The 27609-nt window shown below is 38.8% G+C and overlaps 2 protein-coding genes across 3 annotated transcripts; both read right to left on the minus strand.

The window, feature by feature from the left end:
• Nucleotides 1-1149: 1149 nt before the first annotated feature.
• Nucleotides 1150-13221, minus strand: EEF1AKMT2 (EEF1A lysine methyltransferase 2). The gene is made up of 6 exons (XM_075216073.1): nucleotides 9652-13221; nucleotides 7927-7992; nucleotides 7563-7677; nucleotides 7301-7411; nucleotides 5888-6104; nucleotides 1150-2690 (listed from the first exon to the last, which is right to left on the minus strand). The coding sequence occupies exons 1-6, from the start codon at nucleotides 9696-9698 to the stop codon at nucleotides 2587-2589; spliced, it is 660 nt and encodes a 219-aa protein (XP_075072174.1). The 5' UTR covers nucleotides 9699-13221; the 3' UTR covers nucleotides 1150-2586.
• Nucleotides 13222-13311: 90 nt separating this feature from the next.
• Nucleotides 13312-27033, minus strand: LHPP (phospholysine phosphohistidine inorganic pyrophosphate phosphatase). Of its 2 annotated transcripts, none has more exons than XM_075216071.1 (7): nucleotides 26872-27033; nucleotides 18311-18498; nucleotides 15851-16004; nucleotides 15341-15404; nucleotides 14844-14936; nucleotides 13846-13937; nucleotides 13312-13769 (listed from the first exon to the last, which is right to left on the minus strand). In XM_075216071.1, exons 1-7 carry the CDS (start codon nucleotides 26988-26990, stop codon nucleotides 13667-13669), a joined length of 813 nt encoding a protein of 270 aa, XP_075072172.1. In that variant the 5' UTR covers nucleotides 26991-27033; the 3' UTR covers nucleotides 13312-13666. The 2 variants fall into 2 exon arrangements, with proteins under 2 accessions (XP_075072172.1, XP_075072173.1); XM_075216072.1 differs by lacking the exon at nucleotides 26872-27033 and adding an exon at nucleotides 26500-26555.
• Between the last annotated feature and the right edge of the window lie 576 nt (nucleotides 27034-27609).

The following is a 27609-nucleotide window of genomic DNA, read 5'->3' on the forward strand; positions in this document are numbered from 1 at the left end:
TGTTTCTTGCCACAGGCGCTAAAAAATATAGAGTTACAGCTCTGATATAGGTCAGAGTTCTGTATTACTCCAGCATCATGGACCGAATAGAAGATGAAGTTATATAATTATTATTATCATTTATTTATAAGGCGCCACAAGGATTCCGCTGCGCATTGTGATATAATCACAATGATTTGGAACACTGAAGGTCATAATTACCCATTTTACTTATTTACTACCCAAGTTAAAACATATTTCAAGTATATTCTTAAAATCCTTATCATTTAATCACTGCCTCTATATTATCCAGAGTTGTTTCTCAGCATTGCAGCGTTCTGTGGTAGTTTTCTGCCATCCATAGGACATGAGTGATCATCCCTTTGATTGGTTTATTGATACATGCATTTAAAGTGCATGTACATGTTTATGTTTTTTAATTTTACATATACATTGTTCCAAATGACACTATTATTCCATGAACCCATATAGTTTATCTGTGGAACTGAGTGGTAAAAGTACTGATATTTCATGTGGCCCACTGAAAAATGTGGCTGCCACTTCCATACAAGAAAAGTAATAACAAAAATGCAGCTTGCAGAGTTTGAATGTTGTGGTAAATGGAGCCAAACACACTGTCAATATGTATGAAGAAACAAACTTTTAGGGGTATATTTACTAAACTGCAGGTTGGAAAAAGTGGAGATGTTGCCTATAGCAACCAATTAGATTCTAGCTGTCATTTTATAGAATGCACTTAATAAATGAAAGCTAGAATCCGATTGGTTGCTATAGGCAACATCTCCACTTTTCCAAACCCGCAGTTTAGTAAATCTAGCCCTAAGTTGAGCATTGTTTGACCATAGTTTTGCATGTAAGTAATAGCAGACTGTACAAAGGCTGCCACATTTCTAATCTTACCAATTAGCCCCAAGAAATCATCATTTTCCAAACACAACCTTATTGGTAATCAAAGCTGTACATGATTACAACACTACAGACAGCTTTGACTATTGATTTAGAATATCCGCTGTGCCCATGGTGCTGGGATAATTTAGGATCCTGAACTATGTCCTACCATAAGCATTCACTCATAACTATTGTGCCGATAATATAATTAGTATCCGTGGGCTTGCCTTGTAAATAAGTGTTTAATATATACATACGTGCAGATAAATTCATTTTATTTATGTAAAATAATACATATAGGTCCGCAAGTTTAAGGACACTTTAAAGAAAAAGCTCACTTTTGCATCCCTTTAATTATACCCAATAGACCCAAAGGGACATTTTTGCTAATAGAACCATCTGCCTATCTTGCTTAGTTGGTTATATATATTCTGCTAGAGTATATCTAATACCGCCTGCAGTTGTGGAATCTCCTTACTTGAAAAGGGAGGGTTGTGTGCAGCCCATCATCATCATTTTATTTATATAGCACCGGCAAATTCCGTAGCGCTTTACAATTGGGGAGAAATACAGTAATAAATAATACTGGGTAAAACAGACAAAGAGGTAAGAGGGTCCTGCTCGCAAGCTTACAATCTATAGGTCAATGGGAGTCGGGTACATGAGGTTAAATCTACATACTGCACATTGGTCCAGCCAGATTGCAAATGTAAAAAGTGATGTGTATGCTATGTGATCCAGTCACACAGCAATGTTGGTCAGAGGGTTGTTGTCATGTGTGAATTGTGTAAAGAGTGGTAATAGGGTAACCTAGTGAGGTTAAGAGGGTGGCTGAAGAATTTTCTATTATAAGCATGCCTGAAGAGGTGAGTTTTCAGAAAATTTGCAGACCAGAGGAAAGTCTTAGCCCACTGTGTACATCTGATATCCACCATTGTATTACTTACCAGGCATTAGTGGTCTCCCAATCCCCAGCCCAAGAAAGGTCTAGAGGCCTTTGTAAACATTTCAGGAACAGATCAGATTTGAAGATATCTGATGTAAAGCTGTGATTGCAAGGAAAGATTTTCCCTGATAAAACAGGAGACAGGTGCCATAGAACCATCCCTTTTGTCGTGACTAAATAACAACAGAAGATATCAAGATATGGGAAGTTTAACATATATATTTGTAAAGTAACTTGTCTTTTGGGTTTAGTTGTTCTTTTTAAAATTCCATACGCTTTGGGGATGGGGGAAGCATGAGGGTCCTTCCTACAAAGTTTGAAAAGTGAACTTTTATTTCTCCTTTACAGACAAACTCACGGGAAAAATAAAAAGAAGTTTATAATACATACAAAATTTATTTATTTCAGAATCTGGATCAAAATAAGCCATCCAAAACCTCTTAAGCAGATGTACAATGCCAACCCATTTGTGAAGTGCAGACATTTAATATTAGATATAAAACAAGTTTTGTTTTTAAAACAATCTTAATTGACTCATCATGATGCTTACTGGTTGTCCACAGCCACCATCATATGAACTAGGAGGGACGTATTAAGAGATTCTTGTCCACGGTTCTGATCCTTATTGTAAAAATCACTTCCACCAACTTGTTTTCTGAATAAAGTATGCCAGCATTTACAGAGTTAGCCAGTGGTACTGGTCCAGTGTGGCAGAGAGAATAATTTACACATAAGAAAATATTGTTCTCGTTTCAGGAGCAATTCCTCCTCTGGAGCACGAGAGCTGTAACACTACGACCTGTGTGTCCTCCGAAACTGAAGGTAGGTGTGAGCAGCTCATCTTTCATTTCAAACTCTACAAGATAAAAACAGTAAGATGAACCACAGAACACATACAGAATCACAAGGTAAGTCAGGCAGACCAACCTAAAGAGTACCCATTACCTACACAAAATAGGAGCACACCATTCTGGGGCCTCAAGTAGTGTTTATGAGAATGTCCCAAGGTATTGGTCTGTCTAGTTTAACCATGTCACTGCCTAGATTTGTATTTATTTTAATAAGGGTAGGTTTGGCTATTGTGTGGGCTTAACAATTCCCCTCCCAAATTAACAAGCCCTGTTTTTGGAATCCTATTATTTTTTTAGAAGTACTGCTTAGTGGAGGTATATTTACTAAACGGCAGGTTTGAAAAAGAGGAGATGCTGCCTATAGCAACCAATCAGATTCTAGTTATTTATTTAGTACATTCTAAAAAATGTCAGCTAGAACTGGTTGCTATAGGCAACATCTCTACTTTTTCAAACCTGCAGTTTAGTAAATATAGCCCTTGGACTCTCTTAATACTATGATATATCTGAATGTTTCTCTCATTTCATTTCTGTCCCTTTTCTCCTCTAAGTTGTACATGTTCATCTGTTCAAAGTCTTTTCTGGCAGGTTTTATTATGTAGTCCTTGTACCATTTCAGTATTTATTCAATGAATACCAATGTACTATGTTAGATAGGACGTCCAGAACTGTACACCAAGGTGAAGGTCTTCTCCTATGCAATCAGCTATTCTACTGATGTTTCCCACTGCTTGCTAACCTTCATATCATCTAAAGTACAACCCCTAGGGCCCTGCCCTCTGATTTTCGTATTGCAGCACCAATTGTTCTGCATTCTACTTTGGGATTTGTGTGTCCCACGTGCACCATTTTACATTTTGAAGATTTCAGATTGCACACTTCTGTCCATTCTTCTATTTTGACTAAACCCTCAGCCCCATTACAAATTTTTGCATCATCTGTAAGAAGACCTTCCATTGTGGACAAGTATATCACCGATGTACTAAACAAGGACCCAGTCCTGATCTCAGAGTTACTTCGCTTGGCTAACCCCACAGACTACAACACTCCTGTCCTTAACCAAACTTTAATCCATTCCATTATTTTCAGTGTCTGCGTAAGTTTATTATGGGGCACCATAGGAAATGCTAAAATCCAAATAGGCTATGTCCACCCTATATCACTTAAATTGCAAAATTAACAAGCTCCAGTAGATTTGACATAAAAGCTCAACAGTAAGTCCACACTGCCCTTGATCTTGGAATTTGGTTGACTCTAGTGAACAATTTTTTCTTTCTTTAAAAAGTGACCATTAATCTCCCCAATATTGATGTGAGACTCGCACATCTATACTTATCATATTCTTCCCTACTACCGTTATTGTGTGAAGGATCTAGATTTCCTAATCTCCTGGAATTATATCTGTCAGCAGCGATTGGTTTGGGCAATCACTACTCTTAGGTCTTTTAGTACTTTTGAATGTATACAGTCTGGACATAATGACTTCTCTACTTTTAGTTTGAGATCAAGTGACACCTTATCTATACTAAATATATTTGTACAATCAGGGTTTATCTTTGCCCTCTAGTCTTCAAATTCCTTATCTTCAACATATCCACCACCTTCCCTTGTCAGCCCTTTGTTTTATTCAGGGGTGGGGAACGTATAAAGCTCTATTAAAAAGAGGACGGGACAGATTGAGTCCTTCAGCACTTGGGCTCCTGTAGAGCGAGGTTGGTCTGGCTGACCAGAGAGTGGAATAGGTTTCTCCAAAAGTGGATAACTCTTTTAAGAAAAATAGATTTAAGTGAGCCTGTAAATTAACACAAATATTAATTATCTGTAGTCTATATGAATGCTTGTTTGTCAAAGAAGAATAGTGAAGTACCATCAATAAAACTCCAATGGTCAAATAACAAAACAAAAATGGTGGAACACTTGTCTACTTTTAATGTAATACTGTACGAACAAAACATTTCTCAGAAACTAGACCTTTTCATCAACCATGGATGCAAGCTCTGCTGCTTTCAGCATTATAGTCTAGAGGCGACCCCCATCACTGCACTGTAGCTCACAATCTCTAGAATGAGTCCACTATGGGATATAGAGTGCCCACATGCCCATAGCCACATGCAGGCCACGGTGCTTAGCAAGAATATACCTCGTGCCTGGTCACTGTACTGCTGAGCATTTGTTGTACAGGTCCTATCTTGTTCGCTTGCTACTGAAGGAGCTCTTAAAGCCTTCAAAAGGATCAGCGTCCCACAAGATTACTTACATGGGATCCGGTGATTATGAAAACCAGCAGGTCCCCCAACAACACACAATGCCTGTCTGAAAAAGAGACTTGGTCGGCAGGAGCAAGGAGAGTGCTGCAGATACTGCGGTGCTCTCCTCACTCCTTCCGACCAGGGGCTAGATTTACAAAACTGCGAGTTTGAAAAAGAGGAGATGTTGCCTATAGCAACCAATCAGATTCTAGCTATCATTTGTTTAGTACATTCTACAAAATAACAGCTAGAATCTGATTGGTTGCTATAGGCAACATCTCCTTTTTTTCAAACTCACAGTTTAGTAAATATACCCCCAGGAGGTCTTTGTTCAAACAGGCAGCGTGTAGACATCAGACAACACTCCGCCATTGGCAGCAGGAAGGAACGAAGTGAGCAGCGGCCGGAGCACACAACATGTCAGTGGACCCACCAAATTTTCAGTTTTGGGTTGCAATTCTCTTTAATGATCCCCTACATAAAGTAAATTTCCTGCAAAGAGTGTACCAGTTAACCCTCACCAAGCTGAACCCCTCCCCTCCCCACAACACTTCTAATGCAAACTTGTATTGTTCCTCATGGATTAATTCACATTTTCCTAATAGACCACCCCCCCCCCTTACCTCCTTTAGTTTGCAGATTAGTTATAAAAATGCCTAAGCCATTGTAAGGTCTGGTCATCAGCATATCCTGCAGCCAATGCATATGGCATCCACCCAACCATCTACTGCACCAACCAGGTAACATCAGTACGTTCTGTCAGCAAGAAATGTACAATCTCTTGCAGAATATGCAATGACTTTGAAGCACAGACTGCCACATTCCTCTGTGTTCTAAGCAGAAGCTTTTTATTTCTTATTGTTGTGAAAAACCATCAGCGAGAAACTACGACCCTGTACAATAAAACAACATATATTATATATTACACAATATATTACACAAACTAATTTTACCTTCTCCAAATTGTGCCAGCAGCTCGTCTTTAGTCCAGTTGCAGGACGTAATGATAAAAAAACCATTTGGTTTCAAAATCCTACAAAGTGTCTGCACATACTGGCTGCGTTTGTCTTCACCTCCGTTAGGATCCAGACTGACTGCATCAAAGGTGCCTTTATCCAGACAGATGTCAAACAGTTCTGAAGGACCGAATGTGCCCAGGAAATCTACAACCTAAAATAACACGATAACAATTACTGCAGGGCAGTATCCACAAATGTATTTCTACAATACGGGTGTTGGGTTCTGAAATACTCTTGGAAATCAGTAGTGTACAGAAGACCTTTGCCTTCAATAAAATTGCTGTTTTAAATAATGACGCCGTGAATTGGCGCTTGGTCATTCTTTGTCAAATTGATCAGGAATTCAGGCTCATGGATAGGTCTGTTTATAGGGGCCTTAAATTATAAATAAAAACACTATTTGTAAATCTGCAACAACATTCCACATATATAACAAAATTATTTTAAAACTATTGGTGCCAAATCCTGAATTAAATGTCATTGGAAAAATCCTGTCCATTTTAATTCAAGTTCAATGAAAGGGTTCCCTTTGTCAGATCAATCAAAATGTTGGACACCCTCAATTCCTTAAATATTTTTGACAAGTTATCGGCACCATTGGATTTGTTGTTTCAAACATGTTGACCTCTGTTGTTGAAAGTATAATTCGGTTTAGATAATCCACACACTCTACACATCAATTGAAAACGAAAAAAATATATTTTGAAAACTTGACGCAACATCTCCTTTTCCCCATAATGGTACTTTTATAGGGGTCCACCCCATAAAAACCCAACCATTTGCGGAGACCTTTGCTGGCCAGAAGAATAAGCGATCAGACAATGTGTTTTGAAGTGACATCCAACCCCTGATTGGATGGTCACTGTGGTCCTAGATGATTTGAGAAACCCATGGTTGAGACTCATCATCAGTTATTTATATAGCGCCACTAATTCCACAGCGCTGTACAGAGAACATCAGTCCCTGCCCCATTGGAGCTTACAATCTAAATTCCCTAACATACACACAGACTAAGGTCAATTTTTATAGCAGCCAATTAACCTACTAGTGTGCTTTTGGAGTGTGGGCGTAAACTGGATCACCCAGAGGAAACCCATGCAAACAAAGGGAGAAATTACAAACTCCACACAGACAAGACCATGGTTGGGAATCAAACTCATGAACCCAGTGCTTAGAGACAGAAGTTCTAACCACTAAGCTGCCCACTTACACAATAATAATATTATGAGAAAGGGTAGTGGAATGCATTTTTTAAAAAAAATAAAAATTAATAGGGAAACGAATCTTAAACTTGTCTTTTATGTATAACCTGTTCAAGCTGCAAAGCAGTTCCTGAAGGATTCTTACCTGTAGATGTATACTTTGGGAAACTCCTTCCTTCTCACATATACTTCTTGCAAGCGCTATCGCATCTGCACAATAATCCACACCCAGGAGTTTGCTGTACCCTGACTTTGCCTGCAATTTAAACAGAGACCACATTATTTTATTATGGTGTAAATTACTGGTTTAAGCCACAATTAATATTGCCGTATGAAACTCCAACATCCTACATATTGTTTCAACGGCAATGTGCATTTACGAATATACTGCATCATTATTCCCTTACCAATTCTACCAATAACATGCCATTTCCAGTGCCAATGTCAAGGATTGAAGATGTAAGCGGTACTTTTTGTGCATTTAGCCATCGGACTACTCGGGTTATGCTACCTTCTCCAAACCTATTAAAAAGAAGGCTATATTACCATTAACAAATTCATACAGTAGTAAATACTACAAAGTAAAATAGAGGAGAAATTATATATATATATATATATATATATATATATACACACACACACACTTTTTCTTTTTAGAGTGCATGGACTAACACACTATGGTAAAATAACTACGGTACCTTATCACCTAACATACAAAGTCACACCACACAACATGGAACACTCTACAACACAATATTATCTTTCACTCACCAGATCTCTCCTTCATCACCATATTCTTGGAACGTTTGCAGTTCCCGACTGTAAACTACATCCCAGCTATAGGAAACAATTTGGCAAAGTGAGAAAATTGTTTCACACATAACTGCAAATCTTTCTGAAACACATTATATGCAGTTTAGTTTTTTCTCATGTCTGTAATTTAAAGTGAGGTAGAAAATATTTAAAACTGAACACATATTCCACCAGATTCAAAAATCAGAGTTCACATTACTAATAAATAGGTTACCCATATTGCAGAATTCAGGACACTTTGCTGAACAAGTGCATATAAAGATGTCACACACAGGACTGTCCTGGCAGAACTTAATGGGCCAAAATCCTCATCATTACATATCCTGATCTGTGTTTTGGTATTTTAAATACTCCTTTTTCCTAAATCACTTATAAATCTCAAAGTATAATCACAGTAACTGAAAAATGTATACAGTATACAAAATAATAATGTTACTGAGCAGTTGGTCAGAATTGAAAAACAGGAAAAATCTTTAAATCCTGGGATAGCTGGCAAATAAATTACTATAATACCTGCTTACTCTTATGGTTTAGGACCGTGTCTCACTCTCTCTTGGTGACTTGGTCCATCTTGGGTAGTTTCAAATGGTGACGATCACAATCACCAGTTTTTATGTCATTTGCCGACTTGTCTATGTCGCCATCCCGCTCACACTCCTGTTACATAACTATGCTCAACCTTTAGATAAACATATGGGAGAGGGGTAAAGCCCAACGACAAGAGAAATGACTGCCATCCTCTATCACTGCTCCCAAGAACCGGATACAGTACACTGGATCACGAGGAAGAGGCTATACAAAGGTATTTTAGCTATAACAGGCTAATAGTGGGGCTATATGGCAGTATACTGGCTATATGGAGAAAGACTTTACAGTTTACCATGTGCAGTATACTACATATTAGATTTCCCCTGTGTGTTCACTTATCTATTTTGCGCTAAATTAATACACACATCCAACTCACTTTACCTCCTACTTTGTTGGGGAGTTTTTACACTTCCAGACAATTGCACTGTAAACAAATAGGGAAATACTAAAAGGAATAACGGCACCAGTCTGCTAAAAAGAATGTCAAGAATATAAGGGTAGTAGATTACACTTTTGTGTATATTCCAAAAAGTCAGCTCTCTACCATACCTGTATCACACTACACAAGTGATGTTCTGTGGAATTACAGCATTGCCATACCCTATAAAGGGTATAGCAATGCAAAAATGTCAAGAAGCAGCAGCATGTTTTTTTCATACCCCCTAAACCCACACAATAAATAATTTGCAGATGTCCCATACTTGTACTTCACTACATAAGTGATGCAATGTAGACAAACAGCTGTCATTCCACATAGAAAACATGACAAAGTATCTTATCAATAACTGTCTGGAAGATATAATATATAGGGTTAGGTGAGGACTTTTTGTAATACATAAGAGTGTATATTCAATTGACATTCCTTTTAATATGTCTGGGGATCCATTAGAGATAAATCCACACCCAAATATTTTAAAACATCTAAGAATAAGAGGAAATGACCATATGAAGATATATTTATTTGTGAAGGAAGCCACAAACGTCTAAGTATAATCATAAGTGAAATGACTGTAGAAGACACCTAGCAGGAGCTTCCATGTGCTTGTCTGTGGGTGTACCGATATGGCGCCCAGGCGGCCTCAGGGGTGTACTCACTGTTCTTTGGTTCCCAGCGCTGAGGAAGAGAACTCGGTCTCACTCATGTTATTAGAACCGGGAATAAACAATGCGATATAACAGGATCCCGCTTCAAGAAAAAAATATTATACCCTGGCGTTATAATTTCGCGTCACCCACGCGTTGCATTATGGGAACGCGTTTGCTAGGTACTTGCGACCACAGCATAGGCAGTTGCCCTGGAAACAGAGATGTGTATGCAACGCGTATAATTAATTGTAACTGTCGCCTCAACAGAGGCAGCCATTTTGTTGGTAGTACTAATATTCGTAACGGGGCAGCCTGTAGACATCTTAAATCGGCGTAGGAAATTTAATTAAAGAAGTTGGAAACTTTACTATGCTTCACTCGTTATCTTAGTGATATAATACTCTTTTTGCTATTCATACCAATTTTCAAAAAAGAGGGTTTAATTCAATAAACTGATGGAAAAATGTCGAAGTCCAGATAATTCAAACCATTTTATATTAGGTGAATGGGGCCATGTTGGAGGGTCTGGCTATGCAATAAACATACAGTGTCACGGGAGAGAGAGCAGAATGGTGGCACTCAGAAAGATAACAGAGCAGTCATAGGTGTCATGTACTATACAGATGTCAAATTCTCTGGCATAAGTTTTTTTTAACTTTTATTATTTAAAGCAGATAAAACCTGGGCATTGGTGTTAGCTGTCTTTGTGGTCACCATGTTGCTCCCAAAGTACTATAAATGTGACATTATTTTGTGCCTTATGGTTTTCCTTTTGTACAACTACTTGAATCATTACTTATGGGCTGTACATTGCACAAGGGCTTCTTTTCCAGCTATATCAGTGCTAACCTCGTTGGCCTGGAGAGAAATTATATGATCTGATTTATTATCTGGTCTGATTGGCCTTTATTTACTTTTCAAAACATTCCTCACTTATTTTTTTTTTTAAACTAAAAATTGAAGGGGATGAAACCAAATTTTCTGTCCAAAAATCTGAAGGTGAAAATCGATCTAATTGTTAACATTAAATGTTCCTAAATCAAACTGTCCAATTACCAGTGGTCAAAGTGGGGGTGTATATGGAGGTATGCCATACCACCACTTCTCCTACTGCCTTCATTGTAACACTATCAAATTCCATTCATTTACATTCCCATACCGCCACTTCTCCACTTTGATCACTGCCAATGTCCATATCATCATGTCTGCCTTTATAAGTCAATGACACTACTGGAGAACTCCTGTGGTCCAGTGAATCATCCTAGTTGCTAACTGGCCATATCTGTGTGTTTCGGCCCACCACATGTGTAGTCAATTTGGCCAAATGACCAGATCTGGCTTTGTGTAACCAACATAGAATACTTATCTCCCAATGCAATAATTAATTTCTCTAGAACAGTCAGCACAGCCATCCCAGAAACTCGGCAAAGAATAGTACAGTGATTCTTCTAAGCTGCACAGATTTAAACAACCTATTTATCGGATCAATAGGAATGACAAGTAAGGGGAGCACTTCAACCTTCTTTACGCTACCTTGGTGGGAAACGGTACTGACAGTCATCAATATCAGAGTCACCCCTTTCCTACTCTTTTGTAGATTAAAACTATTAAAGTAGATCCTGCTAAACTGAATATACAAAATGGACTTGTATAAAAGACCCACTATTAACATTCACATCTATATTTTTTTGCTCGTATACATAGGTGTTGATAAACAACTCTTGTTAAGAGCAGAAACTTGGTAAATTGTTCTTACTTTAACAGAGCATTGACTAACTTGTCTCATAACTTCAGTACAATGGACCACATACTCATTGAACTTTTCCATAGAACTGCATTGTATTTTACCCAGATTTAATGCTTCTGAATGCTGCAGGCAATTTTGAAATTGATGCAAAACAAAGAGAACACTTATCAAAAAGTGTATTTGTATACAGGTCCATTCACTTACATTATTTTGGACTATCAGTGTCAAAGTACATTTAAGACACATGTTTTACATGTTTAGTAAGGTGGAAAAAAGACTCAGGTCCATAGAGTTCAACCTTTCAGAATTTCTAATTATGATGATCCAGAGGAATGCAAAAAAAAAACCCCAGTTTCACAGTTGCCAAATTAGTCCCAAAGGGGAAAGAAAAACTCCATCCCGAACCCAAAAATGGCAATATGATAAATTCAGTCAATCAATCAATCACCCCTATGTGATGATATTGTCCTTCTTTCATTTACAACCAATGATCACTTGTCCTCTGTCTAAAATATAAAAAGATCATTAGACAAATCTTTGAAGTGACTTTATGTGTTGTATATTTACACATTGTAACTAGGTCACCTCTAAGACACATTTCCCTAAGTAACCAAACACAGTTTCCTAAACTTATTATAATGAAATCCTTCCATTCCATTTACGTATGGAGTTGTCCTCCTCTGCATCCTCTCCAGGTCTCCTATGTCCTTGTTACAATGAGCTGCCCAAACTGTTGTTTAGGATTAAACTTATTATATTGAGCAATACATTTTCCAACTCCCATCTTTACTAATGTGATTTCCTTTTGACATATTTTGCACTTCTTGTATTTCCATCATTCGTTTTCCAGTCCCTTCTCGTTTTAACAAATTAAATGTTCTTTTTTTCTAATACTACTTCAAATATTTTGTTAATTATCCACATTGCTATTTATTCCTACAAATGTTGTCCCCATATGGTATGTACTTTTAACAGTATGTATAGAAGATATATTTAAAACAAATTCCCATTTGGTCTCCATGCCTTTATTTCAGAGATTAAATGTTTACCTGGGCTGATTAAATGTCCTTCTAAAATGCATAAGGGTCTATTTATCAAGACCCCTCCATAATGAAGAGTCTTCATTCGCCGGAATTTCTCTAATTAAAAAAGTTACTTGTATCACTGCTGTCCTTGTTAAAAAGGTTTCTTCATGTTTTGAGCGGGGAAACTTCACTGAAGGCCCACACCAGCCATAGTCCTTACCAGCCTGTGCTTTGATATATAGGAAAAAATCTTAAATCCACTGGCTTTTATTCTTTTGATAAATAGCTCCATACTTTTTGTAGCTTAGTTCCAAAACTTTTTATTGGCGCACAAATCAAATGCTTCCACGTTGTGATCACTATTCTCTAAATACCCCCATACCTGTACATTACATATAATATCTAATATGTATTTAAGAAGAATTAGTCAAATTATTTATGCTGTGCTTCACAATTTCATTGTCCACAACCCACTCCTAAACGGATGTTGCTGTGACAAACCAAGACATGGAAAGAAAGAGCTTTGAGAAATGTATAGATTAATAACTTTGTTCTTGCCTAGTTAGAAGCTTCAGGGTATGTAAGTGTTTTATGCTTTGTGTGGAAAGCAAAGCAGAGGTATAACAAAGACTTTCAGGCCTCTCTATGTAATTTGTAGGCCTTAAGTACCAGAACAGAGAAGAACACCATAAAGCAGCACTTGAATTACACATGTAAACTTCAACAGCCGGTGCTCAGTCAGGCCCATTAGGAAAGTGATATAATCTGCACCCACTAGTTATCTTCCTTGATTATTAAAGTTCTGTTGTCATGGAAACAGCTTTAACCACTTACCCAACTATGATGCGAGAGCAAAAGAAACAAAATGCAATAATAGAAAGCGCCCACGAGAGAAGGTTACAGTTGCAGGTTTAATATTTAAAAAACAAACTAATATATCCCATCACCAAGACATACAGCAATGGATCTCAGCAGCTCCTGATAAAAGGGTGATCTTACAAACCATTAATGGCTCATGAACCACTTTTAGCTAAAGTATTGGTTCACAAAGTGATGCATTCAGGGGAATACACATTATCCCCACAGAAAGGTATAAACATTCACCTACTACATTTAATTTCTAGATACTTCCCTTTCATTGTCCTCCAACACTACATTAATTATAGAACTCTATAATTTATCCTAAAGACATCATCCAGAAACGACACATTCAAGGCACTTCTGCTGGTTTGTTGTAGAGAACTTAGTGAGGTCACTGGTCAGTTACCCTTGAAGCTAGGAGGACATCCACTGCCTGGGCCAAGTTATCCACATATCCGTCAGCGGTCACTTGCGGGTGGTTCTCATCACTAGGTCTGGAAGAGAGGAAGATCACGCTGTCATGTGGTAGAACAAGAGACAGAGACTTGTGTCCAGTAAGAGGGGTCTAACCTGTATTTCCCTGTTCTGACCAGCACAGCTCGGATACCACAGCTCTGCGCCCCTCCAATGTCATTAACCACGTCGTCCCCAATCATGACAGCCTGGGACCGGCAAAATGGAAGAGAAAATACGAGGAGGTGAAGTCGTAAAACTCTACCAGCACAGAGAACTATACCTATCACAATCACTTTTAGAGGGGAATTCAATTCCCCCCAGATTATCGCAGCGTTAATTCTACTACCGTTATTTTTACAGTAGCACGGTGCCAACTGAATTCCCCATTTAAAGTAATGTCAGCTACACACAATGGAGGAGGCCGTTTTGTGACATCACTGAGACACTTCATTACAATGAGACATGACCAATACTGAGACGACACTGGTTACTTATGATCTATGTCTAAGCATCCATCGTGCAATTCACTGAAAGCATGAAGTCAGTCGCTGACAAGACAGAAAATGCTGTAAGATGGTGATTTTCATGGGTTAGAACAATCCTAATTGGTCAGTCAACCTACATAATTACTACATCACCAGTAATACTATACTAAATGTACAATTTACTCACTTCACTAGAGGTAGTCCCTTTATTTAATCATATATTATACCCAGTGCAAGCTTTGATCCGCACCAGGGATTAGATTATGATAAAATAATTTTCTGTACATGGGGCTATAGTATAAAAACATGAAAGCACCAGACTATGACTTACTAGGAGTTGCAGCACACTATCAATAAACAAATACTATGGCCACTATCTCATATAATATATATATATATATATATATATATATATATATATATATATATATATATATAAATAAATAAAATGATCCTCTGCCTGGTGCTACTCTAGGGTGTTAGCTCCTAGTGTAGCACATGACACATATGACCTTCCCATGTACTGAGCAGGACTTAATTTATTGAATTGAATGAAGTCCTGTGAGTTACGGACAAGCATGATACATGCGTTTCGTTACTAAGGCACGAGCGTTGGATGTATGTTACCTCATGTGGCGACACTCCCATCTCTGTCAGCGCGGACAGGAAGAAGTTCTTCGATGGTTTTCCCACGACCTCGGCGGTGATATCACAGGCATACTGACAGATAGAAGAGGGATTACTGAGGTGTAATGTGTAGGATCTCATACATATAGGGTGAACATTAAGCATTTAACGCTTGTACTTATTAAGTGCAATTTGACATGCACAGTAGAAGGAACAGCAATGTCAGCATATAGACCTATACACACACACACAAATCGTTTCCTATGTATTAATCTTGATGTTGTCTACAGCGCTGACATATGTTGGCGTTGTTTGTGAATGCTCATTCAGAACACAGTACTCTATGCTGCCGGGAGTACGGAGATGTGATAATGACCCTGGCACTGTTACAGCAAGGACAAAGCACAAGGATTTGTCTGCTCTTCTGACCAGCGTTGTTCTGCACCGTCAGTGTGTACGAGCCCCCAGTGTTCAATGGTGTACACAGCACAGCTTACCTCCAGAGCTTTCATGTAGGCCCCTACATCTATCTTCAAGCCATCAGTTTCTTTATAATAACGTCTAAAGAAAAATATAAATACAAAGTATTTTAGGTTTAGATAGCAATCTTCTACATATTGGCAGCATTCAATGGATTGTGTGGGCATACTGTAATTATTAGGGCAGATTCAGTTAGTTCTGATGTCCGACTGTGCACCTTGCTGGCTATCACGTTACTAAAATCTCTGCCACAACGTGTCTCATTGGACCGTTCCGGCACCTCGCAGCCAATTGAATTCCCCCTATGAATGGCAATGCAGCCTATCGATCAATATGAAACCAATATTGGTCACCAAGTGTCTCTTTGGTTCCTAACAAATCGATATGCTGCTTTCAGTGTAAAAATACAAGTACAGAAGCAGACTAAGATCATACACTAAGAGACAATAGGAAATACAGGTAGAATAAGCTTTGTAACCTTGCTGTGCAGTATAATATATTGAATTAGAAGGAACAAAGGCACTCACCCCTTTCCTAGAGACAGGAGAACTGGTTTCTCTAGGCTGAGTAGCACCTGAAATGCTTTGTTGAGGTTCTGATAAGAGAAATTTTCCGCCGCGTCTCCAATTACAACGCAGTTAGGATCAGATTTATCAGTGGACTGAAACTCAGGGAGAAGATCTGTAGTGAGGAAGGAGGTCGGTGTTTACAGATATTACACAGACATTAGTGCATTGCTTTATCGTGTTATTTTTATTTATTGTATATCTTTCAACAATCTCACAAATAAATTATTAGGAGCATTTTATTTTTTTTTTTTTAAAGAAGGGTGAGTAATCTGTATATATTAAGGTTCTCAGGATACATGTTTAGATGTAGTCCCTGTGTAAACAATCTAAAATGAAAGTTTACATTAATATAGAAATCCCTTATTCAAACTGTTCTGAAAAACAAACAGAAGAAGCGTAAACCAATTGCTGCTTTCTGGTGTCAAACACACAAACATAATCACTGAGAGTTTTCTTCTCTGGTCACTGTGAGGAGCACTGCTAAAACGTAATATGGAGGGAAATACCAGGGGCAGTTTGTGAAAAGACAATGGTTACTTATAGATTTAATTTAGCATGTTTTCAGCATGACGCTTCAAATTACGGAACAACCCTAAGTCCCCAGCTTTATAGAGAATACTGGTCAACACTCATTTTATTGGCAATCATAAGAGAGTGATTTTGGGGTAACTCTGTGGTGCGGATTCCGAATATGACATCGGTATTGCTAGATTGGCTCTAATTTTGTTAGATAATTGGTAACCCATTGAAAAACATAGAAATGCAAAAAAAATATTGGTCAGGCAGAGCTACTTACAAATCAACTTGAAATGGTCTCAAATCATACAAAGGTAAACACATGAAATACATAATGGCATTTTATTCGGTATAATGAAAGATGAGCATAGTAAGCCAATAGTAAGCCGATTCGGATAATTACAATTAATGTATAGTAAAAAGCTGTTTGTACGATTTCGTTGTATGTGGGTTATCAGGACAATGATGTTGGAGGCTCCAGCAATAATCTGCCATCATGTGTCTGTCCCATCTGCCTTGATACCTTTCCTCCATCACCTTTATATCTTGATGAAACCTCTCCCCTTGTCCCTCACTAAAATCACCAGGATCATATGGAAATCTGTGTACACGGCTATGGATAACGTGCAGCTTTATGCTCAAATTAGTAACCAAATTTTTATAAATTGTGAGCATTGCACCAGTTCTTTATAACTGTCTGCTTTGTGGTTACCCGAGAAGTTCTGGACAACGGAGACATAACTGCACCAGGCAGAAGCTTCCACACTATTCATACATTTTGTGACAGAAGAATCCTTGATAAGTTTAACGAATTTGAGGGCCACCAAAGATATCAGCTTTTAGTTTTTACAAACTTAGTCCAGGGAACGGTCTACAAATGTATTTGAAGCAACCGCCATCTTTCTCCAAGTCCTTAACAAATTGTTTCATTAGTCCCAGCTTGATATAGAGTGCTGGGAGAATTAATTTTTTCCCTGTCAACCAATGGCTGGTTAATGATGTTTGCTGCACCTACAGTCATGTTTTCTCTTGAAAGCTATGTCACTTTTTCCCCAATGATCTTCGCCCTACTATCCCATAAGCAGATAAAACAAGGGTACTTTGTATATCCAACTGTTAACCGCCCAATGACTGCTGGTTGGGTGATCGCTCACTTATATACGGAGGGGGAATATTCTAGAATGATCGCGGAGTGAACACCTAGGGCAGCGTTGGCTAACCTGTGACAGTCCAGGTGTTGTGAAACTACAAGTCCCAGCATGCTTTGCCAATATATAGCACCTTATTGCTGGAAGGGTATGCTGGGACTTGTAGTTTCACAACACCTGGACTGTCACAGGTTAGCCAACGCTGACCTAGGGGTTAATGTATTAAACTGTGAGTTCTGCAACTTGCCGATATCTGGCGACTTTGACAGCTAAATTTAAAATGCCTATGTCTTTAAGGGCAAGTTTTACCCTGTAGAATATTTGCGTGTCTCACCTGCTAGAATGTTCTGTCAGATTCCCATATGCACGCGTTATGGCTAAGTTCCCTATTAATTGAGGTTATCCATTATCTCAAGAACTAGAGCCAATTCGAAAAAAAATACTTTCATTTTTGAATTGAACAACCACAAAACACCCTAAATTCGTTCACATATCTTTAGCAACGAAAAAGAAAAGTTTTTGTTGGGCTGTGTAATAGATCCCATATCTGTATATACAATAATGATATAGAATATACAATATATTTTTGTATAAACAATCATTCTAATATCTGCAGATGTTTTGCAGTGACCAAGCTGTATCGTTCACTCATCAGTCTCTGCACTATAAGAATGGGCACTCGGTAAAGGCTGAGGTTTCCTGATTTCCTATGAGCCTGTAAGTAGCCAATCATGCGCTTGCGTTTCACACTTACCATCATGGACCAATAAGTGAGGACGCAATCCTCGTTCCAGCATCATATTACTTGCAGCGGGGCCGGGAGCAGTAACTTCATCCTCAGATATACTGAAACCAAACTTCTGTAGTTTATGGACGAATGGGCTTCGTGTGGTCTGTGACTCATTTGTGCAGAATCGTAACTTCAACCCAGCCTGCCGGATCCTACCATACAAAAGGAGAGACAGCTTAAATCAATGTATATCAGATTCAGTACATGTGATGTAAACCTATAGGGACAGTGTAACAACTTCATCATCATCTATTTATTTATATAGCGCCACTAATTCCGCAGCGCCGTACAGAGAACTCACTCACATCAGTTCCTGCCCCATTGGGGCTTATAGTCTAAATCACTTAACACACACACACAGAAAGACCAAGACAGACTAAGGGCAATTTTGTTAGCAGCCAATTAACCTACCAGTATGTCTTTGGAGTGTTGGAGGAAACCGGAGCACCCGGAGGAAACCCACGCAAACACGGGGAGAACATACAAACTCCACACAGATAAGGCCACGGTCGGGAATTGAACTCGTGACCCCAGTGCTGTAAGGCAGATGTGCTAACCACTTAGCCACCGTGCTGCCCCATTGCATTGATTTCTATGGCTATTGTTACCCCTTTGCATATAACCTGTCCACATTTCTGTATAACTGTAAAAGCAGAACGGTCCTCAGTAGGGTAAAGACTACACTGCACAGAACTCACAGAACTCAGAGGGGGAGACCATACTGCGGTACCTGAGCCCTTGCGCTGCCTCCGGCCTATATAGTCCGAGGTTAAACACAACTCTGGGGCTCTGGCCATCAGGCAGATGAAAATTATACACAGCACTTAATGTGTAATTGCCCTTCATAACATGAGGTTTTCTCTTTTAAATGAGGCCATTTGGATAACGAGATAACGAGATCCCAACGTACGCCGCTAATACGCCAGCCAAGCGTGGCACACTCAGAGGGTAATGATGCAGGTGAGCCAAGTAAACCAGGGACCAATTATTCCTAATAAATTACTATGTGACCTTCTCAGAACAGTGAGCAGCCGGTGCGACATGAGGAAAGCAGCATCTGTTCCTACATGTACCAGAGAATACTCCCAACAAGGGCCCTCCCACACTGGCAAAATACGCAATAAAGCATCTTTTATACTGAGCATATATACAGTACAGTACCACAATACCACCTGCGGCTGGTATACATAGTGTATTACATTTACAAATGTGCACAGGAAGCTTTCCAAAAAAAAAAGAGATGCTGTAGCCAAGGCCTGGTCAACATGTGGCTCTTCAAGTGTTGTAAAACTACAAGTCCCATCAGGCTTTGCCAGCAGACTGCCAGTAGTTAGCTGGCAGGGCATGCTGGGAATTGTAGTTTCACAACTCGTGGAGTCACATGTTGTTTAGGCCTGCTGTAGACCACAATATGTGCTTTCTTGTTCCAGGGACAGGAAGTGGTCTGTACAGCGCAGTGATATATTTACCTGGTGACCAAGGAAAGCCATAATCAGGCTGCCAGCCATTGTACTTACTCAATACTTGCCAACTTTTGGCAAGTGTATTCCGGGAGAGGGGCGTGACTGGGGGGCGGGCGGGATTTACCGCACATCGCGTCATTTAGGCTACACAGTTGCAAGTATGATTTACCCTAATGGTGCAAATATCTGCTAAACTAAACACAACCGCTAAGGCTTCTACTATATAAGAATATTCCCTAGGGTCTATTAATAAAACATGCAGCCATCCTTTAAAAACAAAATTGGGTAACCGCAGAGAGTTTCCATTATTACAGTTTTCAGCTCAGTACTTTCCACTTTGAGAGAAATCATTATAGCAGCTCCCCATCACAACAGCTGGGACTGTAATACTGATCATTGTAAGACCACCTATGTATCATTTAATAAGTACTGTATAAATAAAGGTCTCATACGCAGAGCTTTAATATAGGTTTATATTCCTTGCGCTTACACTTTAAGCAATGACTCCTTGCTGTAAACACCAAGACACCCAAAAAGAGAATATATCCACAATGTGCTTTTAAAAGACCAACAACTAGAATATATTTATTATCTAATATATAAATGCTTAGTGGCGTCTGTCTGTCTGTGTGTGTGGAAAAAAAAAAACCAAGTTGCAGCGCCACCTGCTGGGCGGAGTTATACACTGACCTACTAAATTCTTAGTGTGTGTGGGAAAAAAAATTCAAAAAGGGCTGAAATTTGGTAGGGCCCAAACTCATTTTCGTGAGGTAATTTTACCTCATGAACACACATGTGTAGAGGCGTGCGTTAGTGTGTGTGTGGAAAAAACTATTTTCTCAGAAAGGGCTCATCCAATTGACCTGAAATTTGGTATACTGACATTATTTGACAAAAAAATTAGAATAGTCAAGTCAGTTAACTTCCATCATCCCCCCTTCCCCCCGTGGGAGGGGTAGTAAAGGCTAAATTTACGAGTTGAGGGCTCAAACTCATTTTCGTGAGGTAATTTTACCTCATGAACACACATTAAAAAGGGCGCTTACGTCAGGAAGTAACGCTCTTCCCCTGAGGAGGCCTGGGCTAGGTCCAAATGCATGACAAGAACCTTTTTAAGACCTTAAGTAGCTTGATTTGACTAGAATGCATGAGTATCATGCACGGGTTAACTTGTAATAGATAAAAAACAAACAAAAAAAACCCAAAATTGACAACATAAATTAAAATTCCACGAGGCTTCTTATTATAGCAAGACATATTTAATTGTGAACATTCCACAAATTCATTAAAAACAATTGAAAACAGGCGGTGTTCAGTCTAGTCAGGAAATAAATGAAATAATTAATAAACAAAACGACACCAATGGGATTATTAGTCCAGTAATTTAATCAAAATAACAAAACAAAACCCATAAACTGTCCTGACTGGACATAAAACATGTGTCTGGTGAGGTTAGATGTAGTATTTGGGCTTTCTCAACAATTAGTTAAATTTATAGCAAAATTTCCCAATTCAAAAATCCTTATGAATATTAGCAAATTAACATAGCTTAATTATATTTACTTAACATTTTCCACTCATGTGTTATTTACTATAGTATAAATTAGTATATATTTAATAACTCCCAATAATTTCAGATCATAAAACTTCACAAACGCTGGAATCTGAGGCACTCTCAGCAAAGTTTAGCAAATAAGAATAAATGAAAAGTGATAAAACAAAATACACACTTCAGGCTCAGACTGATTGGCGTTACCTCTTGGATGACTTCCCGCTCATTATATGCAATATAACGGTTTGGCTGACAGGAGTTTAATGTGATCCTAATTCCACCATACAATCATCTCTTCTGATCTTTTACGACTTCCACAAAACATCTGTGTTGGTTAAACAATTACCTGCGTAGAGGCTCCTGTGCTATTTAATCATTAGTCGGCTGCTGACAGGAATCTGAATTGTGATCAAGGCATCTGTTGTCTCATTAGAGAGACACAAAAGCCTAATCAGTAATAATCATTTTTATTGGAGAGGTAAAAATAAGCTGTACGTTTGAGGATCACTAAAAAAAACCTACAGTAAAGATCTATCAAGCAACCATCCTTTTTGAAATGCTATATATTTATACAGTTTCATGCTCTTCAACAACATTTTTTCAATTCAACTATAAATTAGTTGTACAAGTGTATAAACACTTACGACAGAACAGAATTTAAAGTGCACGCATCACCTACACACAGTGGCCATTTTGTGGGTGGAAACAATATATGCGGCATATCAATACAATAAATAACCAGTGACATCACTAAAACCGCCATTTTGTGCACTGAAATAATATCCAGCAAAATGCAGACTTTGAATTCACTAGGAACGAGTGACATTATCAAGGCGGCCATTTTGTGCACTGAAACGCCATTCATGAGAATACAGCCTATACATTTGCTAGACGCCAATGAATTAATAAGCTATAGGATCATCGGTTCAGTACACAAAATGGCTACCTCATCCTTGCTTGAGGCAATTGTATGATGTAAAGTCTTGCAAGGACACTACTTTGAAGGCACAGGCTTTACGGCTTATAAATTCCATGTTTAACACACCACAGTGAATAGCCTCCTGTGGGGTGGGACGGCTTTATGGGTCATTTCTGCTTGCACTCCTCAAAATCAATGGCTCGTTCTGCCTGGCAGGAGGCCGACATGGGCACCAGCCAGCAGCTGCTCACTTATACTGTCGCTTTCAGTTCGTTATTGCATTTTCTTCAGACAGAAGCTGTGTGCATCTCTACAACAATATGCTGTAAATATCCAACCAGTTCAGCCATTCATACGCAAGTAGAAGCCTTGTCGAGTTTTTGTAATAGTGCCATCACCTTCTGTTCACTATCGGTCAGACACACTTACAAATGCAAACGTATATGTACTATACTTGCCACTACATAGGTTAAACACAAATAGACAAAGTGGGGCTGAAAGTATACTTTTTGGTTACGATTAACCTATCAATAAAAGTGACCGGGGTAAATGTGCAGTTTAAAAGGTACTCAATTGTTGAGTTTATAGTTTGGGGAGTGTGGGCAGAAAGTGTATTATTTACTGTAAGCGGAGACGTCGTCCTGATGCATTTCAACAAGGATATTTTTGTCTGGTCTTATATTTACCGCTGACTATCAGCCTCACTGGCCTTAGCTTTGACTCAGTTACTTAAAGGCTACAGTCACTAGTTTTCTTTAATATATATATATATATATATATATATATATATATATATATATATATATATATATATATATGGGCTGATGCAGAGTTTGTAGCAAATTTGGCATAGTTTACGCTCAAAAATGCTGCCCGTAAAAACTGTGTGTGTACGCCTATAAGCTGAGTCTTACGCCCCTTAATAAGACCAGTGAAGGTCTGCACCAGTAATATGGCCGGTTTAAGCCAGGCAAATGTGCCAGACACTTACGTCCCATGTGTTTATCCATTTGTTTTATGTGCAACAAATGCATTTGCTATTAGGCATCAAGAACATTAAAAAAAAAAAAAAAACCTCTCTAATACAGAAGAAAGAAACTTAGGTAGTTAAATTACATACAGCCTAAAGGTCATAGGATATATAAGAAGTATCAAGGAGTTGTATGCACACGTGATTAAGTGCTGATCGCTGGACCGGATTAGTCTGTGCATCTTATGAATGTTAACAAGTTATTGCTGTAAACCATTGGCAAACCGAGGGGGGGGGGGTTCCTAGTGCCTGGAAACCCCCTCTCCAAGCCTGGGGCACTGTATAATTGAGGTGGATGGACCCTGCTCCCGCTTCACACAGCTCTGCTTGAAAAGGGGGAGCTGCGTGCACCTAACAGTAGTACATGCAGCATTGCCCATGTATATTATAGGGATAGGAAGAGTTGGGGAGCAGCCAAGCACTGTCTAAAATTATAGCCACGCCCCCATGCATGCTGGTCACGCCCACTGGTGGCATGGTGTGGAAACAGCATTTGGCAGAGAGAGCTGTGAAGAGGGGGTGTTATGTGTCTTAGATGGCACTACTGCATGATGGTGAGCAGGTGACCTTAAAAGTGGATAATATACCAGGGTCACATTACAAAAAAAACATATACAAGGGCTGTTGGGGTGCGCTAGAAGAAAAGGAAGAAGCCATACTACAAGGGGAAAATTAAAAAATATTGTATAAAAATGCTGCAAATTCATGAAGTGGCGCAAACTCTGAGCAGTCTATCTTACAGTGTACCTGTAGCCTGCACGCGAAATGAAGGCAGCCATTTTGTGGGAGGAAGAGGGTGACATCAATAGGGCATAAGCAGCAGACATCGGAGTGAATTATTAGGCTGTGTTCTCACGAATATTGGTTTGGCCCACAAAATGGCTGCCTCCATTGTGTATACGGGAACTTTTGCCTGCACTGAACAAGAAACTGCAGATGTAGGGAGCATTAGAGCACACTCTCAGAGTAAGAGGGTTACACTTAAATCTGAATGCAAAGCAGAGTTACCAGCACAATTAACATTTATTCAATGACCCAGCATACTTTACAACAATTGGGAACAAATGCAGTAATAAAGCAGAACACACATAAAGAGGTAAGTGAGATGAACTTCAGCTAACACCACAACTGCAACTGCCTGTAAGTCCAGACCCTACTGTCTGCCAGCCGTGATATACGTTGGTGGGAGCAGGAATCATGGACAGTGGTCTCATCATTTTTTTTATTTTTATTTTTTACACACAGCGTTCAAGAACACCATTTGTTAAATCCTGAAGCACTAAGCCCTATTTATTTGTAACAGAACATTCCTGTGACATCATCGTGTGACATCATCATGTGACATCCCAGGGAATTCCTTACAGAGTAGAAAGGACTTTGTTGAACCTGGACTACCAGCTACATATTACACTCTACTAACCTCCTCCCTTCCCTAGCTGAATGTAACTGCTGTAATAATTAGTATTGGATTTATTTGTCCTAAAACTAGGGGAGAGCTTTTGGAATCTTAACGCCCCAAGGTCTCCCATGATAGAAGTGAAAAACACAAGAAAATGGGGAAGCAGTAGAAAAATCATATCTATAGATGCTGGCAGCAATCCTACCACAAACTCTGAAAAAATGTACACTTATCCGGAAACCTCATACTTGGGAGAACTGGGATAAATTTCTGGGGTTGCCATAATTGTGTAAAAGTACCTAATGAGAAGAGTATATATCTTTTGTGATTTTTCCCAATTTACCCTATGTTATGCCCATAAAAATAAAAATATATTTAACACAATCGCCTTCCAAATTAATGTCTCTCTCTTCTGAGAAAGAAAAAACCCTCAATATAAGTCTTGTTGATGAAGTCAGCGCAATGCAAAAATGGTTTCAGTCATTTAGGTACAAACAATCTCCGGGCAAGACGAGGTTAAACATTGTAATACATTACTGAACATTGTAATACATTACTGTCAATATTCCACTAGCAGACTGTAAACTGAAATACAGTACTGTAACGTGGCTTGCCGTGAGGTAAAAGTTTAACCTCTGCCATTGACAGACCTCTAGTTAAATATAGGTCTAACAACACAGACTATGTTTAGCCGACATCTGACACACAAAGTCACACTAATAAATACCACAGTTTACTACACACAAGAAGAGTACAGTATATAAGCCCCCATAGGTTGCTATTTTAATCTCTATATTGGAGTGGTTGCCAACAGGAGCAGAGCATAGTATTGATGGGCCAAATAGCAAATGACTCAGAATTACGTTTTTCCATGACACATCAGTGTTAGAATATAGTGATACACTAAAATAAAATTCACAAATAAATATGTCATATTTGTAAACTACAGCTAATGTGTCTAATCTGCTATTAAAATATATTTAGCATAGAATATCCATTACATATACTGAAGATTTCTTAATAGTTTTTCCCTATTACCCCTGAATTCTTGTGACAAGCGAAACTCTCCCTACACTCTGAGAGCAGGAAGAGTATGTGGTAATCAATATTGGGGTTTTTTCAACAGCATCAAAAACAAAAGGACTATTGTAGCCATCAGTGACGTTGCTTAAACGGAAATCAATATTTGCCCTAAATCAGTGACCAGTATTTTAGATTTCATAACCAATATGTGCAACAGTGAGCAATGAAAGCATCACATTTTCTGAGTAAAAATCTGTTTCTGCTCTGACAACAATTGAAAGGTAACTCAGTGTCATTCTTCATTTCCTGCAAAATCAAGATTCAAATCCATGTATCTCCCAATCACACATTGTAACTGCCTCTGGATCTGATATTTCAAATTCATCACAATTACACCCATTTATACAAAATTAAGTGTGTCTCTTTAATAATTTTAAACTAGTGTCATTAAATGCAATATACCAAGACAAAAGACTAGTCCTAAAGTACTGGAACACTGATGTATATTTATATTAAGCATGGTATCAATGGGATAATGTAAGAATTAAACTTTAATGAATACTTACAAAATGTATACAATTTGCAGACACACAATAATACATTTAACCTTTCCCAGGGCTGAGCTAAAATAAATGTATATTTGCTTTACAACTACAAAGGGTTCTAGTTATATACCTGCCCTGCCAATTTCATAATGGTTCCTGGTATTTAAGGACACACTTTTAAAAATGTACTGTCCTGTATATTATAAAGCAGAGGTAGGCAACCTGTGGGTCTCAAGCTGTAGTGGAACTAGAAGTAGCAGCATGCTCTGGCTATCAGATGTGTCACGTGACACATCTTGCCTAGCCCTAGAACAGTGATGGCTAACCCTTGACACTCCAGGTGTTGTGAAACTACAAGCCCCAACATGCTTTGCCAGCTATCAGCTAGTAATCTACTGGCAACGCATGCTGGGACTTGTAGTTTCACAACACCTGGAGTGTCACAGGTTAGCAATCACTGTCCTAGAAGATACTACATAACACAGTCCTGACGTCATACTCGACTACGCTATAAGCCACGCCTTCTTCCAAGACCCAGGCCCCGCCCAATAGGTAATACACTACGCCTAAGCCGCCATATGTCCAACACTTCACCTGTTCACTGCCTCTACGGACCCCGGGATGGCGGTGCCCCCCGCCGGGCCGCCACTGTCATACAATACACCGCTAACGTCCAGCAGTACGGCCCTGACACCGCTAGCCCAGGAGGCCATCACTAGCCGCTTAACGCTACAACTAGAAGAAGCCACGCCTCTAGATGACGTAGGACCAGGTGCATCGTGGAACATGTAGTCCTGAAGCTGTGTAATGCTGAGTTCTGCTTTCCTACCTACTTTAAGATTGCAAATAACCAAATTGTATTATCATCATTAATAATAAAATGCTTTAACAGCAATTCATTAATTATTTCAGGTCAGGTTATTGTAATTCAAAAGTAGACAGGGAAAGCATTATGAAGAATTTGACTTTTTTCAGATTGGCAGGTAATTATAGGTTCAGCAATAAGTGACTTGTGGATAGACCTATACATAGCCAGTGTGTTTGCCCATTTTATTAACAGACCAGTTTTCATGTTTTGAGTTTTTTACAAAAAAAGAATAAAACACACCTTTATATTTCAATCTTCTAAAGTAAGTGTGACTTTGAATATTTGGACGCCAAATGCACAGATTTGGTAGCAAATGGAGGAGTCTATTCTCTAGAACAAGACCAAAGAGGTACAGCCTGGAAAGCTGAGTATTTGGGATCAAAAGAGGGTCTGTATCTCCAAAAGGGAGAAAAAAAATTAAAAAATATTTTGCCAGTTGTTTTCATACAATCAGTGAAACCTTA

Source organism: Mixophyes fleayi, chromosome 6 (genome assembly GCF_038048845.1).
Source record: "Mixophyes fleayi isolate aMixFle1 chromosome 6, aMixFle1.hap1, whole genome shotgun sequence".
In the NCBI taxonomy this organism is placed as follows: Eukaryota; Metazoa; Chordata; class Amphibia; order Anura; family Limnodynastidae; genus Mixophyes; species Mixophyes fleayi.

Excerpts from the sequence above, each read along its gene's own strand:
- EEF1AKMT2 (XM_075216073.1), bottom strand. The coding sequence starts at position 9,698 with ATGAGTGAGACCGAGTTCTCTTCCTCAGCGCTGGGAACCAAAGAACA. Across the intron at positions 7,993-9,651 it reads GCGCTGGGAACCAAAGAACA|CTGGGATGTAGTTTACAGTC; the intron begins GTGAGTACACCC and ends TGTTTCCTATAG. Across the intron at positions 7,412-7,562 it reads GCATGTTATTGGTAGAATTG|GCAAAGTCAGGGTACAGCAA; the intron begins GTAAGGGAATAA and ends TTTAAATTGCAG.
- LHPP (XM_075216071.1), bottom strand. The coding sequence starts at position 26,990 with ATGGCCTCCTGGGCTAGCGGTGTCAGGGCCGTACTGCTGGACGTTAGC. Across the intron at positions 15,405-15,850 it reads CTCCTGTCTCTAGGAAAGGG|ACGTTATTATAAAGAAACTG; the intron begins GTGAGTGCCTTT and ends ATTTTTCTTTAG. Across the intron at positions 13,938-14,843 it reads TGGGAGTGTCGCCACATGAG|GCTGTCATGATTGGGGACGA; the intron begins GTAACATACATC and ends TGCCGGTCCCAG.